The 17325-nt window shown below is 56.1% G+C and overlaps 1 protein-coding gene across 6 annotated transcripts in view; it reads right to left on the minus strand.

Annotated features, from left to right (window-relative positions):
* NEDD4L (NEDD4 like E3 ubiquitin protein ligase) overlaps positions 1-17325 on the minus strand; it is an 82486-nt gene that overhangs the window by 17147 nt on the left and 48014 nt on the right. For 3 of the 6 annotated variants that reach the window (XM_068169347.1, XM_068169348.1, XM_068169344.1), the window contains 12 exons: positions 9813-9863; positions 9347-9408; positions 9145-9247; positions 8164-8330; positions 7171-7303; positions 6073-6249; positions 5722-5796; positions 3953-4012; positions 2465-2596; positions 1889-2008; positions 1233-1430; positions 135-212 (listed from right to left, as the gene is read on the minus strand). In XM_068169347.1, coding sequence (XP_068025448.1) covers positions 135-212; positions 1233-1430; positions 1889-2008; positions 2465-2596; positions 3953-4012; positions 5722-5796; positions 6073-6249; positions 7171-7303; positions 8164-8330; positions 9145-9247; positions 9347-9408; positions 9813-9863 — 1356 coding nt within the window. The remainder of the gene's footprint in view (positions 1-134; positions 213-1232; positions 1431-1888; positions 2009-2464; positions 2597-3952; positions 4013-5721; positions 5797-6072; positions 6250-7170; positions 7304-8163; positions 8331-9144; positions 9248-9346; positions 9409-9812; positions 9864-17325) is intronic. The other 3 variants (XM_068169349.1, XM_068169345.1, XM_068169346.1) reach the window with 1 other exon arrangement.

The raw sequence follows: 17325 nt of genomic DNA on the forward strand, positions 1-17325 counted from the left end.
AGTGTCTGCAAAGCTCCCAGCTCCAGAGGAGCCCTGGCAGGTCCCAGGGAAGATTTCTGTTCGCTTTAATACCCCAAGAGAAGCGATGAGAGGCGTATGTGTGCGCACACAACAGCACACACAGGGTCACTTACAGGAAGGGGGCCCAGATCATTGGGGTTCAGAGATGCTTTTGATCTCAGATGCACTGGAAATTTCAGCCGTGGATCCTCCTGTAAGGAAGAGGGAACTGTAAATCCCGCAGGCCCGGTCAGGCCTATGCGCTGAGCACACAACCACCTGGAGCTCTTCCTGCATCACAGTCACTGCTTGAGTTCTTGAGACTAACCCCAACCAGCTAGACGTGACAGAACGCTCAGGGTCTGGAGGTGTGCCACCCTCCAGCGGGATCCTGCACCGCCGCGGGTTGGTGACGGCGCTGCGGCCGCGCCGCACCCAGGGCGGGCTTCAGGAACGTGCGGACGCCAGGGCGCGCCGAGAGGGAACCGGCCCTCCGAGCACTAATGGCTCGGAAAGGATGAAATGGGCTCCTGACAGCTCTGCTAATGCACTGCAGTCGTTAGATCCCTGTCCAAATGAGGCAGAACAGCACAAAGCATCCCAGACACATCATTTCCCCACATGTACCTGGGACACCGCTGAGAATACCTAATTGGTGCTGACTGGGAGCTGGAGCGCTGCCTAACCAACTGCAGTGCACATCCCCTTGCAGGGATGATGAGCAGTGCTGCTTGTCTCTCTTCCACTCTGCTGTAATTTTACTCCTTCAGGCTGTGGGCCACGAGTGCAGAATTAACAAGTGCAGCGTGCTGACATAAACCCAAGGCACCGCCGGAGCCTGCTAAGGGGGCAGGCGAGCACCCATGCCAGGGACAAACCAGCTACGCCAGTCACTGCCAGGTGCAGGGATGGAGAGCCTCAGGCTCCACAGCCCAAAGCTCCACGGCACTGTGCACCTCCAAAGCGCGCAGCCGGCGCTGGCAGGCACTGCCTTGTCCTCATGCAAAGGTCAGATGCCAACTGCAGGGCACTGCTGCGGGGCACCTGGTGGAGAAGCGCCCCAAAAGCTAGAGGACAGGAACAAGGCAGTTTCCTTGCTCTGAGCTCAGGAGAGGGCTCAGTGAGAGGCCTGACAACCCCCTCAGGCTCCCCAGGGAGGTGGGGTGTGCGCAATGGGGGGCAGGCAGGAGCATTTCAGTGATTGGAAGCGCATGGTCTGGGGCTTCTCTTACCCAGGTGGTAGTCTTAGTGTTGTGATCAATGAAGAAGGGCCTCCCGTTGGGTGCTATTCGCATCTCCCAGCCAGGAGGAAGGAAGCTTTGTGCAACTTTGTGCTGTGGTTTAGGGGAGTTGTAAGGGGAGGGCTGTGGAGACTGGGGGTTGGAAAGGGTGTCCTTCACCGCTCTGCGCACCGGAGAGTCCTTGATGCCCTGCGGGGGGAGCAGAGAAGTTTGGCAGATGAGTGAAACTCGGCCTCACAGTCAGGAGCTGCCAGTTCCAGGAGCAGCTGCTCCTGGAGTGCAGTGCTGGGAATGAGCCCCTGGAAATACCCTTCTGAAAGGCCACGGAGCACACTCAGCATCCTAACTCCCTGCAGACGCAGCTGCACGTGTTGCTGCTGCACAGCCCCTGCTGTGCTTCCAGCAGTCACCAGCACCGAGGGGCTCGGTGAGGATACAGCTCTGCCTTTGCACCCTGGCGGGCTGCTGGGGCGCCGAGCGCTGCGTTTCAGACGTGCAGCCGAGGACCCACAGAGCACACAGCACGCGGCAGCCGCAGGGGGACTGCACGGCGCAGAGATCCCGGCGGAGAGCTGCAGTCATTAGTGGCTGTGCTGCACAGCTGCAAAGGGACAAACAAGCAGCCAGACAGAAGGGATCTTTCTCACCTCCAGAGGAGCCGACAGGGTTACTGTGGGGGAGCTGAGGCTGCGAGGCCGCCTGATCTGGGGTTCACTTAAATGGTTGCTGCTGTTTGCTGCTGACCCCACCATGCCATCTTCTGCAAGCTGTCTCGGAAGGAAAGCCAAGTTAGCAAGTAGTCAGAAACACAGTTCAGCCAGCCAGGACACTTGGAAAGTGCTGGAAATTGTGATTGTGAGGAAATGAACTGAACACCCTTTCCTGGGGATGAGCATGTAGGTTAATTCCTAGGCAGGGCAGACAACGTGAGGTACCCTGAAGAGATCAGCACAGCTTTCAACCCCCAGGAATGCATTTCTCTCCTTTTGCTAGTTCAGAGGTGCCTCTCTGCACTCCTGCCACTGCAGCAACTGGCTCCATCTGCCCCCAAAGGCAGGTAAGGGAAGCCACCCCGAGACCCCAGTCACTCAGTGGTTACCCTGAACTGTGACAGCACTGCCTGGGATCTGGGTTTGGATGGCAGGGCTCCAAGGAGCTGCTGCAGCCGCGCTCAGCAGGTGCCAGGTGCTCGCTGCCCCAGCTGGGCACGGTACCAGACCCACCTGCATGATGGGCCGTGTCCAGGTGGTGGTGCGGTTGTTGTGGTTGACGTAGTAGGTGCGGCCCTTGGCATCCTTCCTCTCCTCCCAGCCCGAGGGCAGGCCTGGCGTGGTGTGCACGTAGGCCACCGAGGGCTGCTCCGGCAAGGCAGGGCAGTGGGGTTTCAGGAGAGAGAAAACAGGTTAGGTTTGCTGCAGAGAAAAAAGGAGCTTGTAACTGGCAGCACTGCTGAACGCCACAGAGGTGCAGAGCAGCACCGTGGCTGAGTACTGAGCGCAAGCGGCTCTCCTCTGCCCGAGGCTGCACTGCCCAGGCTCAGGGAGCAGGACAAGCCTCTCTCTGCCCCGAGGCTCCAGCTACAGTCACCACACCAACCACAAAGCACACAAAGTTTCCATGTCCTCCTCAACACTGACTTGTGTTTTATGATCATTCGAAACATCTCAGTGGTGGAAGACAGCTCCAGAGAGTGGAGATGGAATTACGGGGCACAGGAGGAGCAGCAAACTCCCTGCAGGCCCACAGCAGCTCCTACTCACACTTAGCTTCTCCTGCACTCTACATTCTTTGCTCCAAAGCAATGAACTCTTGTTCTTGCTTCATATGCTGGAGCCTTCTTTCCCAGGACTCTTAAGGCAGCGTGGCTGCTTTCTAAGAGAAGAGTGGAACACAAAGAGCTGGAGAACTTCTGAGGTAATCAAGAAGGGGAATCGGATGCTGCAGGGCTCAGAAAGCTGCCACACTGCAGCAGGGAAGAGAACACAGAGGAGGGCAGATGGGCAACCAAAGGATGAGACTGATTTCCTTACTCAGCAGTCAAGACTGAAAGGCTACAGTTTCTGGTTCAGAGGCTGGCAGGCTTCAGAAGCAGACTGCCTTCTCCAGGACTGCTCTGATGGGCTCCAAAGCAGCGGTGGATTAGGCAGCAGGAAGTGGTCTGAAGCCAGTCCACAGATGCTGCTTTAGTTACAGGTTGGATGGCTGAGGTGCCTGATAGAGACACAGAGGGCTGACAGGGACTGACAGCTCTCCTGGAGCAGTGGCTGACTGCTGCACCCTCTTCCATGTTACTGTTGTCTGTAGGACAGGAGGTGTGGATAATGCAGAGATTTTCAGCTCAGAAGCTGAAACAATCCACAGTCTGACAGTGGCATGCTGCAAGTTAGCAACTGTGAGGAGGCAGGAACACAAGAAAGATGCTCTCCTTACCCTACCTGATCTTTCCTTCCTCTATGACTCTGCCAAGAGAATTTCAGCTACCAGCAGCCTCTCTCTTTACTGCTCTCTGTGGGTTCATCGACCCACAAAGCAACCTGCAGAGCCGTTTGCCCTTCAGTCTCCTTGCCATGTGCTGGGGCCTCAGTCAAACAGCTCAAGATGCTCTCTCACAGAGGAGCACGGAAAGCCTTTGTCCCAGCCCCGAGCTGCTGCCTGTGCAGAAGCGTTCCCTGAGGCCACTGCTGAGAGAGGGGCTTGGGAAGGTTGATTACCGTGGGCTCCTCGCCCCCCGTGACGGTTGAGGAACGAGCTCTCCTAGCCGGGCCGCCCTGCTGGCAAAGGACAACAACGGCACAGTCAGTACGGGGAGCCCCGGGCACGGCCGTGGCAGCACCGAGCACAGGCACCTCCCCTCATGGAAAGAGAGCAATGAGGTGGGAATAACGCTTCAGATAACAGCAAGGAGATTGTGCCAGCAATCACTGATAACCAAGTCAGAGTCCCCTTCAGAAACCACCTGGGCAATTGACTTCCAGAGCTGCTGTGTGCAGGGCTCTGCACTCAGTATGGGCAACGAGAGCCAGAAGAGCAGCTGCTCTGAATGGATCTGAGCTGTCCTCCCCAAAGTCGTGCAGGCTCTACCCACAACCGTGGCACTTAAACCCCAAATGGACACCTTCTGGTCATCAATGAGAGCACAGCAGCAGTCAGGTGGAAAGGATGCAACTGATCCTGTGGCCTTTCAGCAAGAATCAATAGAGGCCTTTAGAAAGAATATGGATTTGGCTGCTAGAAGGTAAATGATCATCAGCACGGTCACCAGCAGGTAACATCCTCCTGTCAGAGCAGTGCTTTGCATTCTGCTGGTTTGAACAGCTGCTATTTAAGTGAGTGATCCACAGACAAATCACCAGTCTCAGTCTGACCACAGCAGTTAAAGAAACCCAGACTCCAAGAAGTGATGTTAAAGCAGCAGAGGGCCTCTGGAGCAGGCTGCATTCTGAGCCAGCTCTGTGCAGCAGACAGGAGACAGCCAGAGGCAGAAACTGCCCTGCTGCTCAGCCAGCAGAGACAGCACAGCCAGAGGATGCTTTGAAGCTGCCTGCCTGTCAACAGCAGAGGCAGATGCAGACAGGTGTGAGAAGCTGCAGAGAGAAACCCTCTGTGGGGGCTGTCAGTGTCTGCCCGGCAGGGACAGCACCAGCCAGGCAGACAGCAGCTTGCACAGCAAACTTCCTGTTGTTACCACAAGGGATACTAAGCAAGTGGCTGTGGGTAAATCCCTGTGCAATTAATTCCTAACTCAAAACTGGGAGGAAGAGCCTGGAAGGAAAGCATCACTCCAAAAGATTCCTTCAAAAACCTCAGCAGTTGTATTCCAGAGCCTCTCTAGAGCCTGCCACCTTTGCCATCTCCATCCTGGGGTGGAGGAGGAAACAGATAGAACCCTCCATCAGCCAGAGCAAAGGTGTGCAGGGTTGTGGTGGGAGAGAGAATCTCTCTCCTTCAGTCTGTCTTTCTCTGTGTGAAAAATGCACTTCAAGAATTGCAGCAGCAGCTGCTTGCCTCTTAAAAGCAGCAGCTGTGGCTCTGCCCAGTTCTGTTCTTGGATTGCCCTCACAAAAAGGCTGCCTTTAGCTAGGTAAAGCACCAGTGCTTCTTAATGTCACACACATTCATATACTCCAAGTGGGACACAAAAATATACCCCAATAGGAGAGTCCTGTGGCTGCTGTGGCTCCCAGTCTAGGAGGTCTCTTCCCTCCGCCCCAGGAGGGTTTTCTCCCTGCAGTGTATCTTGGGTGTAGCAAACTCCCTTTCTGCTGACTACAGCCAGTGTGATGCTGCTGCCTGACGGGTGTGCTCACTTCAGCTGCTTACCAGGAGGGTATTAAGGTGGCATCCATTACTAGGGGGGACAGCCACATGCCCGTGCTGATTCCTGGCCTGTGTCTGACCAGAAGTGGCCCAAGAATGGTATTCCCCAGAATGAGAGGGTGCTCAAAGCAAAAGAGAGAAAGAGAAGCCAGCTTTGCTTTACCAGGGATAACTGAGACTGCTCAGCAATGGTGTCGGTGACGCTGCAGGATCTCAGCCTCGAAGAAGGATCTCTTTGCTGCAAAGGAGGAAAGAAAGAAGTCTTTAGGGGGAAGGGGCTTAAAACACGGGGGTCACTCAGCATTTTTACTTGTCCCTCATTTAACCTGAGCTGCTGAACACAGCACTGCTGCTGCAGCTGTGCAGCAGGGCCTGAGGCCGGGCTCCCCCAGCAGCACCCCCTGCTCAGCAGCTGCTTCAGCGGTGACACGAGGACCTCTTGAAGCCCCCCGAGCGAGGCAGGCTGTGTCAGCCCCACAGAGGTGTGCTGGAGAGGTCTGTGCTGGCCACCTACCATCAAAGCACCGAGCTGCTCCCCATTGGAGTCGGGGGTGAGCTGCAGCCTTCTGCTCAGCTCCTCGGACAGCTCCTGAGGACTGCTGCGGGACACGGGGGAGGCAGGAGGCGGCGGCAGGGACAGGCTTAAGGAATCTCCACTTGCACTTGCCTCCTCCGAAATGGTTTCCCAAGGCTAAGGGAAGAGGAGCAGCCACAGTAAGGATTTAGAAAGCCAGACTGAGCCCTGCCCTCCCCCTTATTGAGGTTGCTTATCACCACAAGCCAGCCCCTAGGACACACACAGCCTGCTCTGTGAGAAGCAGTCAGCGCTTCAACACCGACAAGGATGTTGCTGAAACAGAGACTGGAAAGAGCTCTCCCTAAAGGAATCCCATTTGATGCTCAGCTCAAAATGAAACCAGCTCTGCACTCTCACTGGAGACTCCCAAGAAACAACTGTCACTTTTCCTATAGAGTAAAATGCATGGCAGGAAGTACTCAGCACCTGCACACCAGACAGCAGCAGTGACCAGTGCTACAACAGCTTCAGCACTCTGTTTGCTGCTCTCAAAAACACGTAGTGAACCAAAACTGGCTTTCACAAAGAGCTCAGCCTGTGATCCACCTCAGAAAATGTGCCTTGAAGTTGAATGGGATCAGAGCTTTGCACAAACTCCCACTTAGGCCTACAAACATCTACCAAAGATAGTTTATTCGGTCTAGGCGTAAATGAAACACACTTGCCCTAGTAACATCTCTGAAGTCTAAATAGCCCAGTATTTGGGGGACACCCCCAGCTTCAGTTTCCTCTCAGTCACAGCCCTGAGGGGCCCTATTCCCAGGGTCACTCCAAAGAGCACGCTGGCAGCGCACCAGTAGATTTCCACAAGAAATGCCTGCTGTGGGGAAGGCTTCTGGCAGGATCTGCACCGGACCGAGTGGTGTGCAGGCAGCAGGGGTGGGTTGAGCCTTCGCAGCACAGCTCTGCTTAGAGGCCGTCTCAGGGAGGCAGTGGCCACAGGCAGAACTGTGGATGTGGTGCAGTCATTAGCTGACAAATGAGAAACAGCAGCTCGAAGTCTGCTCAAACGCTGTAACCCAGACCTTCACCTACCTCAGGAATGTCTCCACTCTCCATAGGCTCTGGCTCCAAATCCTCACTGATGTGTCTGCGCGAGCGGAACCGCCTGTGGGCTGCCTCCTGATTGATCTGCCTGATGTTGTTATCTGACTCGGATCCCACATCACTGGGAGAGGAGCAGAGAACAGGGAGCTAAGGAAGGGCAACCCACAATAGCCACCCTGCCCGTGGCTTGCAGAGCCTCTCTCATGCTTCTGCTTACAGCAACGCTTGCTCCTGCCCGTCAGGCTTCCACCCCCGGCCCCAAAGGCTGTGAGCACCTCTGGTCACTGAAGGAGGAGCACCCACTGCTGCTGCAGTGCCAGTGGCAGAGCCCAGTGCCAGGCGTTCGACCGAGAAGTGGGCCGGGCGTCACTCCGCAGCGCCGCTGGGCCTGGCTCTGGGAAGCTGAGCCTGCACAGCTTTAGCAAGCTGCCTGTTAGCACCCCCAGTGCATACGGGTACAGCGCTCTGCACAGGGAGCAAGAGCCAGGAGCTCCTCAAAGTTAGCCACTTTAATTAACACTTAAGAGTAGACCTTTCTTCCCCTTACCTTTCCAACAGTCTCTACAGAAAAATAATTTACTGCTGTCAAGCCACTTACTGGAGATTCCTCCTGTGTCTCCCACTTCCCTAAGGTCCAAACAACATGCCAAACTCCCCGCCACCTGCAGGTTTCCTGGCTTCCCCCAGAACTCCCTGTGTCCCCTGCTGCAGGTGGGAAGCTCTCCTGCACTGCTGACAAGTGAAGATGTCCTCTGGAAGTGAGGATAGGCAGAGGGGCTCCCAGGCAGCCGGCAGATCTGTGAGGCTCCGAGTCCAGCAGAGCTGCAGCTCGGCAGCCCCCAGCAGAGTGCTGAGGAGCCTGTGTAGATGGCTTTGGAGAGGCCTTGCTTACAGCTTTTCCAGCCCGGAGCCGGCTCCCAGCGGCTCTTTGCCGGGAAGGGCCCTGCCTTAGCGATCGCTTTGCTCTGCGCTGCCACTCACATCAGGCTTGGCCGGTGCCACTGCGTGGTCCTGTTGTTGTGGTTGACGTAGTAAGTGCGCCCCAGGTTGTCCACCTTTTCTTCCCATCCAGGGGGCAGGGGAGGAGGTGGCAGCTCCTCCTGACGCTGAGATGCAGAGTCGCCGGAGTCAACCACGTCCCAGCCATGCTTCGGAGGGAAGGGAAGCAAAAGCTCAAGGTAAGGGAAAGTGCTGTCACTGCTGCTCACCTTAGCCAAGAGGTGCAGACTCAGCCCAGAGAAAAGTTCCAGCCCCACTGAAATGCCAAGCCAAGAGCAGGCTGAATGCTTATAGTGTGCACCTCATGTCAGTGACCAAAACCTAAACTCTTCGTGCTGTTACAGGTCCCAAACACCCTGAGATGCCTGCTTGCACTGGTGGTGGCCAGGTGCAGGAGCCAGAGAGAGCCAGCTGCTAGCTCTGACCTCAGCCCTCCCTCCCAGGCACGCCTCTGATGAGGCAGGCAAAGCTGGGACAGAGTCACTGACAGCCCTCACTGCAGCAAATTCCTCAGAGGGATGATGGTCCACGGAGTGCTGTGAAGCCCTAAAGCTGCTGTGCTCACCTGAGCTTTAGTCTCTGCAGTCAAGGCTGCCCAGGAATAAAGAATAGCTTTCAACACCTCGTGTGAAACGGCCTCTGCACAAGAGGGACCTAACACAGACCCCTGTGTCTGTAAGTCACCTGCACAGACTCCTTGAACTCCTACATTCAGCATGACTTCCACTTGCTCACAACCTGAGCCAGACAGACTTTGGAACTCCTGATGGCAGCAGAAATGCTTTGAAATACTTGGGATGGCTGAGAGAACACCAAGTCCCCACTAATGAAAACCTGGAGAGGGGGAGGAGAGGAAGCTGCTACTAACCCCGCGCCCAGGGCTGGAGCTTTCAACAGGCAGCCGCTGTGCCACCGCGCTCGGCCCTGCAGCGAGCGGCGCGCTGGCACGGGCACCGGCCTCACCTCGGCGTCCTCCCGCTGCTCGCCGCTCTCGTCCTCGTGGCCGCCGCTCTTGGGCATGTAAGCCATCTTCAGCCGCAGGAAGCCCTTCACACGAGACTTGTGGCTAGGAGACAGGAGCAGCAGCTCACCCACAGCCCCTGCCGGGCCGCGGCAGCGCGGCCGCAAGCGAGGAACGCTGCCGGCTGCAAAGGGCCCCCCTCACCTTCTTGGTCTGAGCAGGAAATCCTTAAATGTGTATGGCCTTTCCATGGTGGGGTCTTCAGTCTGGGAGCAGGAAGAGAAGGGCAGGGTCAGGGCTTGCCCACGACAGAGACACACAAAGCACGTGCCAGGTGCAGTGCAAATGCTGGAGAAGGCTTTAAGTGAAGCTGGCCCAGGCCCATCTCCACCGGTGGTGAGCACCCGGGGGTGAGCAGCAGCACCCATGGACACCTATGCTGGGCTGATTCCAGAGCAAGGTGGAAAGGCCCAACTGAAGCCCCTTCTCCCAGCTGTTTCTCCCAGCTCCTGTGCTGTTAGCAGCATCTCTAAGTCTCTGACACCTTCCAGGGAGTGCTTGCTCTGGGAAAACAGGACTGGAATGCTCTGGGGAAACGATTCTAGATTGCCTCAGGGGTGTCACCCCTGTGAGATGCTGCAGAGCCTGCTGAGGCAGAAGCAGAGCTTACCGGAAGGTGACTGAGTGGCACATCCACCTGGCCCAGGAAGTCGTCTCGAGTCTGGCAAGCACAAAAAAGGCAGAAAAGGAACCACTTTAGGCAGGGAAGAGGCCACAAGTCAGGCACAGCGAAGCACACAAAGAGGGCTGCACACCACAACTTCAGCACTCAGTGGCTTCTGCCCCTTTGTCTGCACAGGGTCTGTTGTTACCACTGCTGTTTCAGCAGAGCACCAAATGGCTCCAGAGGCTGCAGTATGTTAGCTGCACTCTCAACAAGTCCTGTTTCCTCCCACAGCCTCTGCAGGACTGGAAGCCCAGAGCCATCACCAGCTCTGGCACTGAAAGGTGGAGCAAAGGCACTGCTCAGACAATGCTGAAACGCCCATGTCAATCCCGGGGCCCTCGCTCTTTCTTTTCTCTCTTTCCTGTCTGACAGGGAGGGGAGGGGAGCCCAGCACCCAAAGGGCAGTGACAGGATCACCTCCCTCACAAGCACATCTCTCCCACTTCAGCAAAGTGCCAGCAGCTTTGGGGCTTTTGAACCCCAGTTCCACACCCTTCCCACCAGCCTGCCTGCTCATCCTCACCACATAGCCTTGGCCATTCGCAGGCTGCTTCCAGTCAGAGCCGTGCACAAAGGTAACTCCCTTTGAAACTAATCCATTTCAGAGCCAGACTTGCCAGTACTGACAGCCCCACACTCGGCACTCTCTCCAGGGTCCCTTGAGCATTTGGGGCTCGCCTGCAGGTGAGTGGAGTCCTGGCAGCATGCTCCAAGCAGCCCCTGTGCGGCTGCAGGGCGAGTAGCCCCGTGCCCGCTGGGTCCCGGGGGGCCATTGGCAGAGCACACTCCGAGCTCAGCTGTCTGTCAGGGGCAGCAGCTTCTCCCAGATACTGTTTATGACACCAGATATCAGCCCCAGTGATTCCCAAATAACCTGCTGCTTATTTATAGCCACGCTATGCACAGGAATTCCAGGAAGTGCATACTGCTGCTCCAAAGCCAAGTTTACATATTTCTCATAGCAGAGCATTAAGCTTAACATTAAAATCCATATTTTGTACGATAACATTGTAAGAATTCTGCTTCTGCTACCAGGATAGCATCAGGTCCCAGGATCCCCCCCAGGCTGTGGGCACAGCCTGCTGGGCTGCATGCCCGTGGAGCCACACAAAAGGAGTGCCTGCCCAAGCAGCCTGTGCTTCGGGCAGGTTTCAGCAGCTACCCCATCTGCTCACTAGAGACTCCCAGGGAGTTTTTATGCCAGCTCACAAGTCTCCCTTCCTACCCATCTGACTGTAAAGGAGTTAGAGCAGGAGGAAAGGCCACATTCAAAGTGGTCTTTGAAGGTAGCACAACAGCTCCTGCCTACTTGAGTCAGTAAAGGAACATTATTTTTACAGCCGGCTCAGCTTCACAAAGGATGCACAACCTCATTACTTCAGGTGCTGTCCTACTTTCCTGGCAGCTCTCTGCAGTGGAAGGTAGCTAGCAGCCTTATTTGGCAGAGCCATAAATACACCTGCCTGCCTGGGGACCCCAATGTGTCCAGCCAGGCAGCAGAGTCACGCACCGCTCCTGCAGAAGGGAAGAGCCTTTCATCCCTGCTGCGCTCGCAGGCCAGCCGTGGCAGCTCCTCTCTGCGCTCCATTGGCTGCAGTCTCTCCCTCGTTATGTAAGTCACAGAGAAACCTGCTGGCTGCCACCAAACCCCAAGGGGAGACAAAACCTCCTGTGTCCAGCAGGTTGCAATGGGAATGGGGGTGCTTAACCTGGTGGGGTTCCTGGAACCCAGCCAGCATCACACAGTTACGTTGCGTGATGTCAAACACAAGGAAACTCGAGGGGGACAGTCCTCAGGCCAATTGGCCACTCAAATATGATCTGCTGCCAATTATTTTGGCTCCATCTGCCAGGTAGAGCTGTCCCTGAACACCGTTCAGCTGCATGGCCGGCAGGCTGAGCAGCTGCAGCTGGCCAGGAGCACAGGCAGCGCACTGCAGGACAAGGACCACACAGCACAGACTCTCAGAGCTCCCAGACTCTCAGAGCCCCTGCCAGGGCCCCCTTCCTGCTTTGCCTTTTGCTTTTCACCTTGCATCTCCACAGGGATCATTGATGGCTGCTGCCAGGTGTGGTGGGGGAGCGCCAGGACAGCGAGGCAGCACCTTAGCACGACCTGGTGTGGCCTGGAGAAGGCAAAGCAATCCCAGACCACAGCAATTGGGTGTGGACACACACACGCTCCTGAGGCACACAGCTCTCCTCCCCAGCACAGAGTAACAGCTTGGGCTGCTGAAACCCTGTGCTGCACCTTCTGACCTCAAAGGTGTGAGCCCATCACCACCAAGTGTCTCAGGCTTTCCTGCCTCCGGAGGCAGAGCTGTCCCCCAGCCTGGGGAGCGCTGGTCACAGACTGCTCATAGGGCCTGGCAAGGTTATGGCAGCTGAGTAGCAATAGAAAAACATTTGAGATTCTGATGTGGTCACCCTGGCCTGGGAACTAGCCACAGCTGCACAGCCCTGGGGGTGCAATACCACAGAACCAGACAGAGATAGAGAAAGGAGAAACCCGTGTGCACTCCTGTGTGCCCACAGCCCACTGTGCTGGGCAGCAGGCTGCCGACCACAGTCCCACAGAGGTTCCCTGGCCAGACACCAGCTTGGCAAATGGCACTGCATCCACCTACCATTCCCTTGGCGTTTCCAGTTGATCACAATGAGCCCAGCTTCCTGGCCCACAAACTGCTGTGCATTGCTACAGAAGCCACACTGCAACCCAGGTGCTGCTGGGTCTCCGAGCTGGCTGACACCGCCCCTACGGTCACTTTTACATGGATTCATTTGATGACAGGACAGTACTCCGAGTCCACAGCCTCCTCAGCCCACATCCCCTCTGCCCCCGTGTTCAGCACACAACTGTGTCCCTAAGTTATTAGGGCCTGGACTACCCAGCCTGGCAGGTCCAGGCGACGCAGCTCGGAGCCCACCTTATGTTACCTAAACAGTGGAAGCTGTTTCCAGGCTCTGCAGACCACTCATGCTGTGGTGGGCAGCACTGGAGCCCTCTGCTGCTGTGGGTGCCTAAGGCTCGCACCTATGTTCTCCGTGGCTTGGCTCATCCCTCCCTTGCACCCAGGAGCAGGAGCTGCTGGCCCTGCTGCAGACAGCCACCCAGTGCCCCCAGCACAGCGACGCAGGGTGCCTGGTCACGTAACCACGGGCTGTGGCAGGCTGTCACCATCATGGGACAGCTCAACACCTCAGCTGCAAGGAATGATCAGTATGCCAGCCTCAATCATCCCCTCCATGTGCAGAACTGCACCAGGCCCTGGGGACACAACTAGGCTTGAAGCTGGTGCTTCCTAGAAGCCAGGAGTCAATGGCACTCTTGAAACCGGGACAAAGTGGCAACTAAACCAACCTGGCAGAGCTGGCTTAACATGCATGGGTCTGTGAAGAGGCAGTTACCACCACCGAGCAAATTCAGTGTAAAATTCAGCAAGGATGAAGCAAATTTGACTTCTGTGTTGCTTAAGCCCTGTACCTGAGGCAAGTGCCAGGGGAGCCACTGCAGGAGCCTGCACAACAGAAATGCCCCAGTGCTGCACATGCCCAGGGAAATGCACCAACCCAGCAGCCTCACAGCATCACCCCTTGTACCTGGAGAGAGAGCTGCTTCCCCAGGTGAGAGACCAGAACTCTCCCCAAGGGATGGAGCAGCACAGCAGAGGCCTGGCTGTGCTGATGGATGAGGCAGCACTGCATTTCTAACAGCAGTTATTCTCCTCCAGGAACCACTTCTGCATGAGCAACTTGTCCAGGTAATACAGAGAGAATCAATCCTCCTCTCTCCCCAGCAGGGAGTGTGTTTACAGAAGACAGGAGATGTGACAGACACAGGCATTTGCTTCTCCCCACAAACACCAGCAGATCTCCAGTTGCCTCCATTTGTCTCCTACCTCCCAGAGCCCCTGGGTGCAGGCTAAGGCAGCTGAGCAGGGCAAACGCTGTCCATACAAGTGGTGTCTGTTGTTGTTTGGAAAGCAGCAGCACAGTGTAGATTTAACTGAAACAAAGCACACTGCTCTCTCACTGCTTAGACTACACCAGCAGAACATCAAGCAGCCAGCACAGACATCGTTCTGCACCCAAGGCTTATCAACTCCCTCGTCTCAAGCGCGTGAGTAAAGCTGTGCTGAGCATTCCACAGCATTCATCTATCATTTGGTGAGAGGAATACCAACAGTGGCACACTTCAGAAACTCTTCTCTCTTCCTGCCAGCTTCAAGGACACAAAGCTCTTTCCATTTACATAAACCCAAAGGAGAAAAAGTAGCCAAGAAGTACCCAAAGCAACCAGACCAGAAATGAGTAAATCAGAGCCAGTTCCAGTTTACTGCTACTGGAATTCTTAGACCTTTAAGAAGTTCCACCTCCTGCCAGAATAGATCCCTGTCTGTTAGTCTGAGTCTGGTGTGGCTGAAGGCAGAGGAGCTGGAGCAGCCCTCACCGAGCGCATGTCTCCTGGGAAGGGCAGTGCATTGCCTTCACAGCAGCTCCTGCAGCAGCAAGCCACAGCCCCTGCCTGCTTCCAGCCTCTCCAAACAGCTCTCTTCAGGTCTGACAGAACTGAGCAGCTTGGCTGGGTCACAGATGCGCTCACCAGAGAGGTACTCTCAGCTCTCTCTAGAGGTCCATGCTGTGCCCTGCTCCGTGAGCTTCCAGCCCACCACCGCCTGCCTTTAGGCAGGGCCGAGGCGGTGGCATCACCCCTACCAGGGCAGGTGCCCAGGACACAGGGACAGCTTCTCCAGCCAGAGCCTTCATGGCAAGGACCACAAGACGCCCAGCCTCTAAGGAGGTCAAGTTTGGCAAAACTCCTTTCACCCTGAACTGCTGCTTTCTCCTTGTACTGCCCAATCCAAGGTGCTGCTCAGCACCCTCAGGGTGCCAGCACCATTAGTGAGTCACTTTCCCAGCGACCGCCCAGACCGCAGAGGGGATTCAGCAAGTCCCTTCTGGCAGAGCCTTTCAGGACGTCACTGCCACCTTCCATTTCCAGTCCACGCAGCTTTAACCTGCTTTCACCACTTATTTGTGTGACAGACATCCCAGAGTTTCCCCAAAGTGAAGATTCTCAGAAGCTCCTTCCCGACAGCAAAACACTTTGGAGCAGATGTTTGATGTTGCAAGCCCAGGTTTGGGTGTTAAAATCTCTCCTTTCTTCTTGGACTTGGCATTTTCTGGTTTGAATCCATTTTCACGAACAGCTCTCCACAGCAGACTCTGGCTTGAAGACAGAATGTGCTACCAAAGAGGAATCCAGAGCTGCTCAGCGCTCAGCCGTGAGGCACACAGTCGCACTGCAGTACGACAGCGCTGCCGGCTGCAGCGGCTTTGCCTGTCCCAAGCCAAAGAGCAGAACACAACACAAGCAGGTTTGTTTCCTGAGCAGTTATCTGCTCTTAGCCCTTCGTACAAGAATGCAGGAATGCTTTCTGCTCCTCCAGCAGTGCTTACAGGACATTATCACACTGAACACCGAGCTGCACTCCAGCTCCCCACTTGTGCTGTGAAAGGCAGAGAGCTCAGAAAGCAATGCTGCGGCAAGTGGAAGCACTTCAGCTGGGTGGCTAAAGGGAACACAGCCAAGCGAGGGCAGGCGTACACCAGCAGGCTGGGCGCTGGGAGGGAGGCTGCTGGCTCTCCAGAGTTACCAGCAGCTGCACTCTGCTCCCCGGGGCTTTCACAAGGACCCGGCGATCCTTCGCTTACTCACGCTCACGTTTAGCACCGCTTCCTGCCGGGCACAGGGCACACACAAACATCTGCAGAACACAGTAACCATGAGCTGGCACCCAACACACCCACCTGTGTCCCACCACCTGGCACAGAGGTGGGATGGGCCCCCAGAATGCCACGGTTGTGCTGTCAGAACTGCTCAGCCCCCACTGACAACGGACCAAAGCTGCAGTGACTGCATTCCTATCAGTGAGCTGCCTGAGGTGCAGCCCCTCTGTGCTCCCAGGAGTGAGCTCTGTGACCTGCCCCACAGGAGTGTGATGCTGAGCAGGTGACCCCAGGCAGACCCAGCTGGCACACTGCTCAGCAGCACTGCCTGCTGCTCTGGCACTGTGGCCCCTCCAGTGACACGATGTCTCTAAGTATCTGAGGGCTGGGTGTCAGGAAGGAAGGGACAGGGACAGCCTCTGCTCACTTGTGCCCTGGGACAGGACAAGGAGCAATGGATATAAACTCCAGCACAGGAGGTTCCACCTCAGCATGAGGAAGAACTTCTTCACTGTGAGGGTCACAGAGCACTGTTAGAGGCCGCCCAGAGAGCTTGTGGAGTCTCTTCTGGAGCCTTTCCAGCCCTGTCTGGATGTGTTCCTGTGTGACCTGTGCTGGATTCTATGGTCCTGCTCTGGCAGGGATTTGGGCTCAATGATCTCCTGAGGTCCCTTCCAACCCCTAACATCCTGTGATCTGTGGCACTCATCTTGTCTTCTCTCTATTACCATTTCTTTTCTGATCTTCACTCACTGACTCATCCCCTTTTCCTGTTGCTCAGTGGTGTCCTGCTGCTCAGCCTGCTATTCAGCCTGTTGGATTTCACTCTGCATCTGTCACAATCAATTTTAATCCATGTGTGCTTTCTTGGCAGAAAGCAATGAAGAAATAGAAGCCTCAGAAAAGCCAAGCACTGTAAGGGCATAACTGCCCTGAGGTGCTAGGGGAATTGATAGTCCCTCTAGAGTTACTCCACTACTCATTGTATAGCCTGAAACTGCAGCAGCTGAGATCCAGACCACGAAGAGCTCAGGATGCAGAACGTGCACAGCTCCTGCGACCCTGCCAAAAGCTCAGCACGGGGCAGCGACAAACACGGACAACAGACATCACCCCTCACAGTGGCAGCCTCGGCCTCCTGCTGCTTCCTGAAGAAGGCACTTGAGAAGTACTGCAGCAATCTTGTCCTTGTCTTGTCTGGGCACTGGCACCTGACTGGGGGAAACCATGGATAGGCTTCAGGCTGTCCGTGAGTTCCACGGGCACCAAAGGTGGATAGGACTCTACCAGCCAGGAGCCCTATTCCCTTTCTTTGGTAAGGCCAGCCCCAAAGGCACCGCTGCTTTAACAAGCTCGGGAAGCAGAGGGCACTGCTGTGAGCAACGCATCCGTACCTTCAGCGTGCAGCTGCGTGAGCGAGCCGAACACCCTGCTTCGTCACCTAGCTCCTGACACTGCCCTGCAGCCCTTCCGCTCGGCCGCGCTGCCGTTCTCCAGGGCGAGCAGAAGCCTTCTCGAGCAGAGAGCCGCATGAACGGTGTGAAACCCTTCCTGCAGAAGAGCCACGCTTGGAGTTCCGCGCCAGGCACACGCCTGCGCTGATGGAATACCCTTTGCTGCCCAGTGCCACTACTGTGCCGCTCCTCCCCACCCCGAACCGGCAGAGCAAGCCACCAAGCCAGGACTGCAGGCGGAAGCAAGCCCCCAGTTTCCCCCCGCCTCGGGC

Source organism: Melanerpes formicivorus, unplaced genomic scaffold, assembly GCF_026170545.1.
Source record: "Melanerpes formicivorus ecotype bairdi unplaced genomic scaffold, bMelFor1.0.p_v2 SCAF_179, whole genome shotgun sequence".
Lineage (NCBI taxonomy): Eukaryota > Metazoa > Chordata > Aves > Piciformes > Picidae > Melanerpes > Melanerpes formicivorus.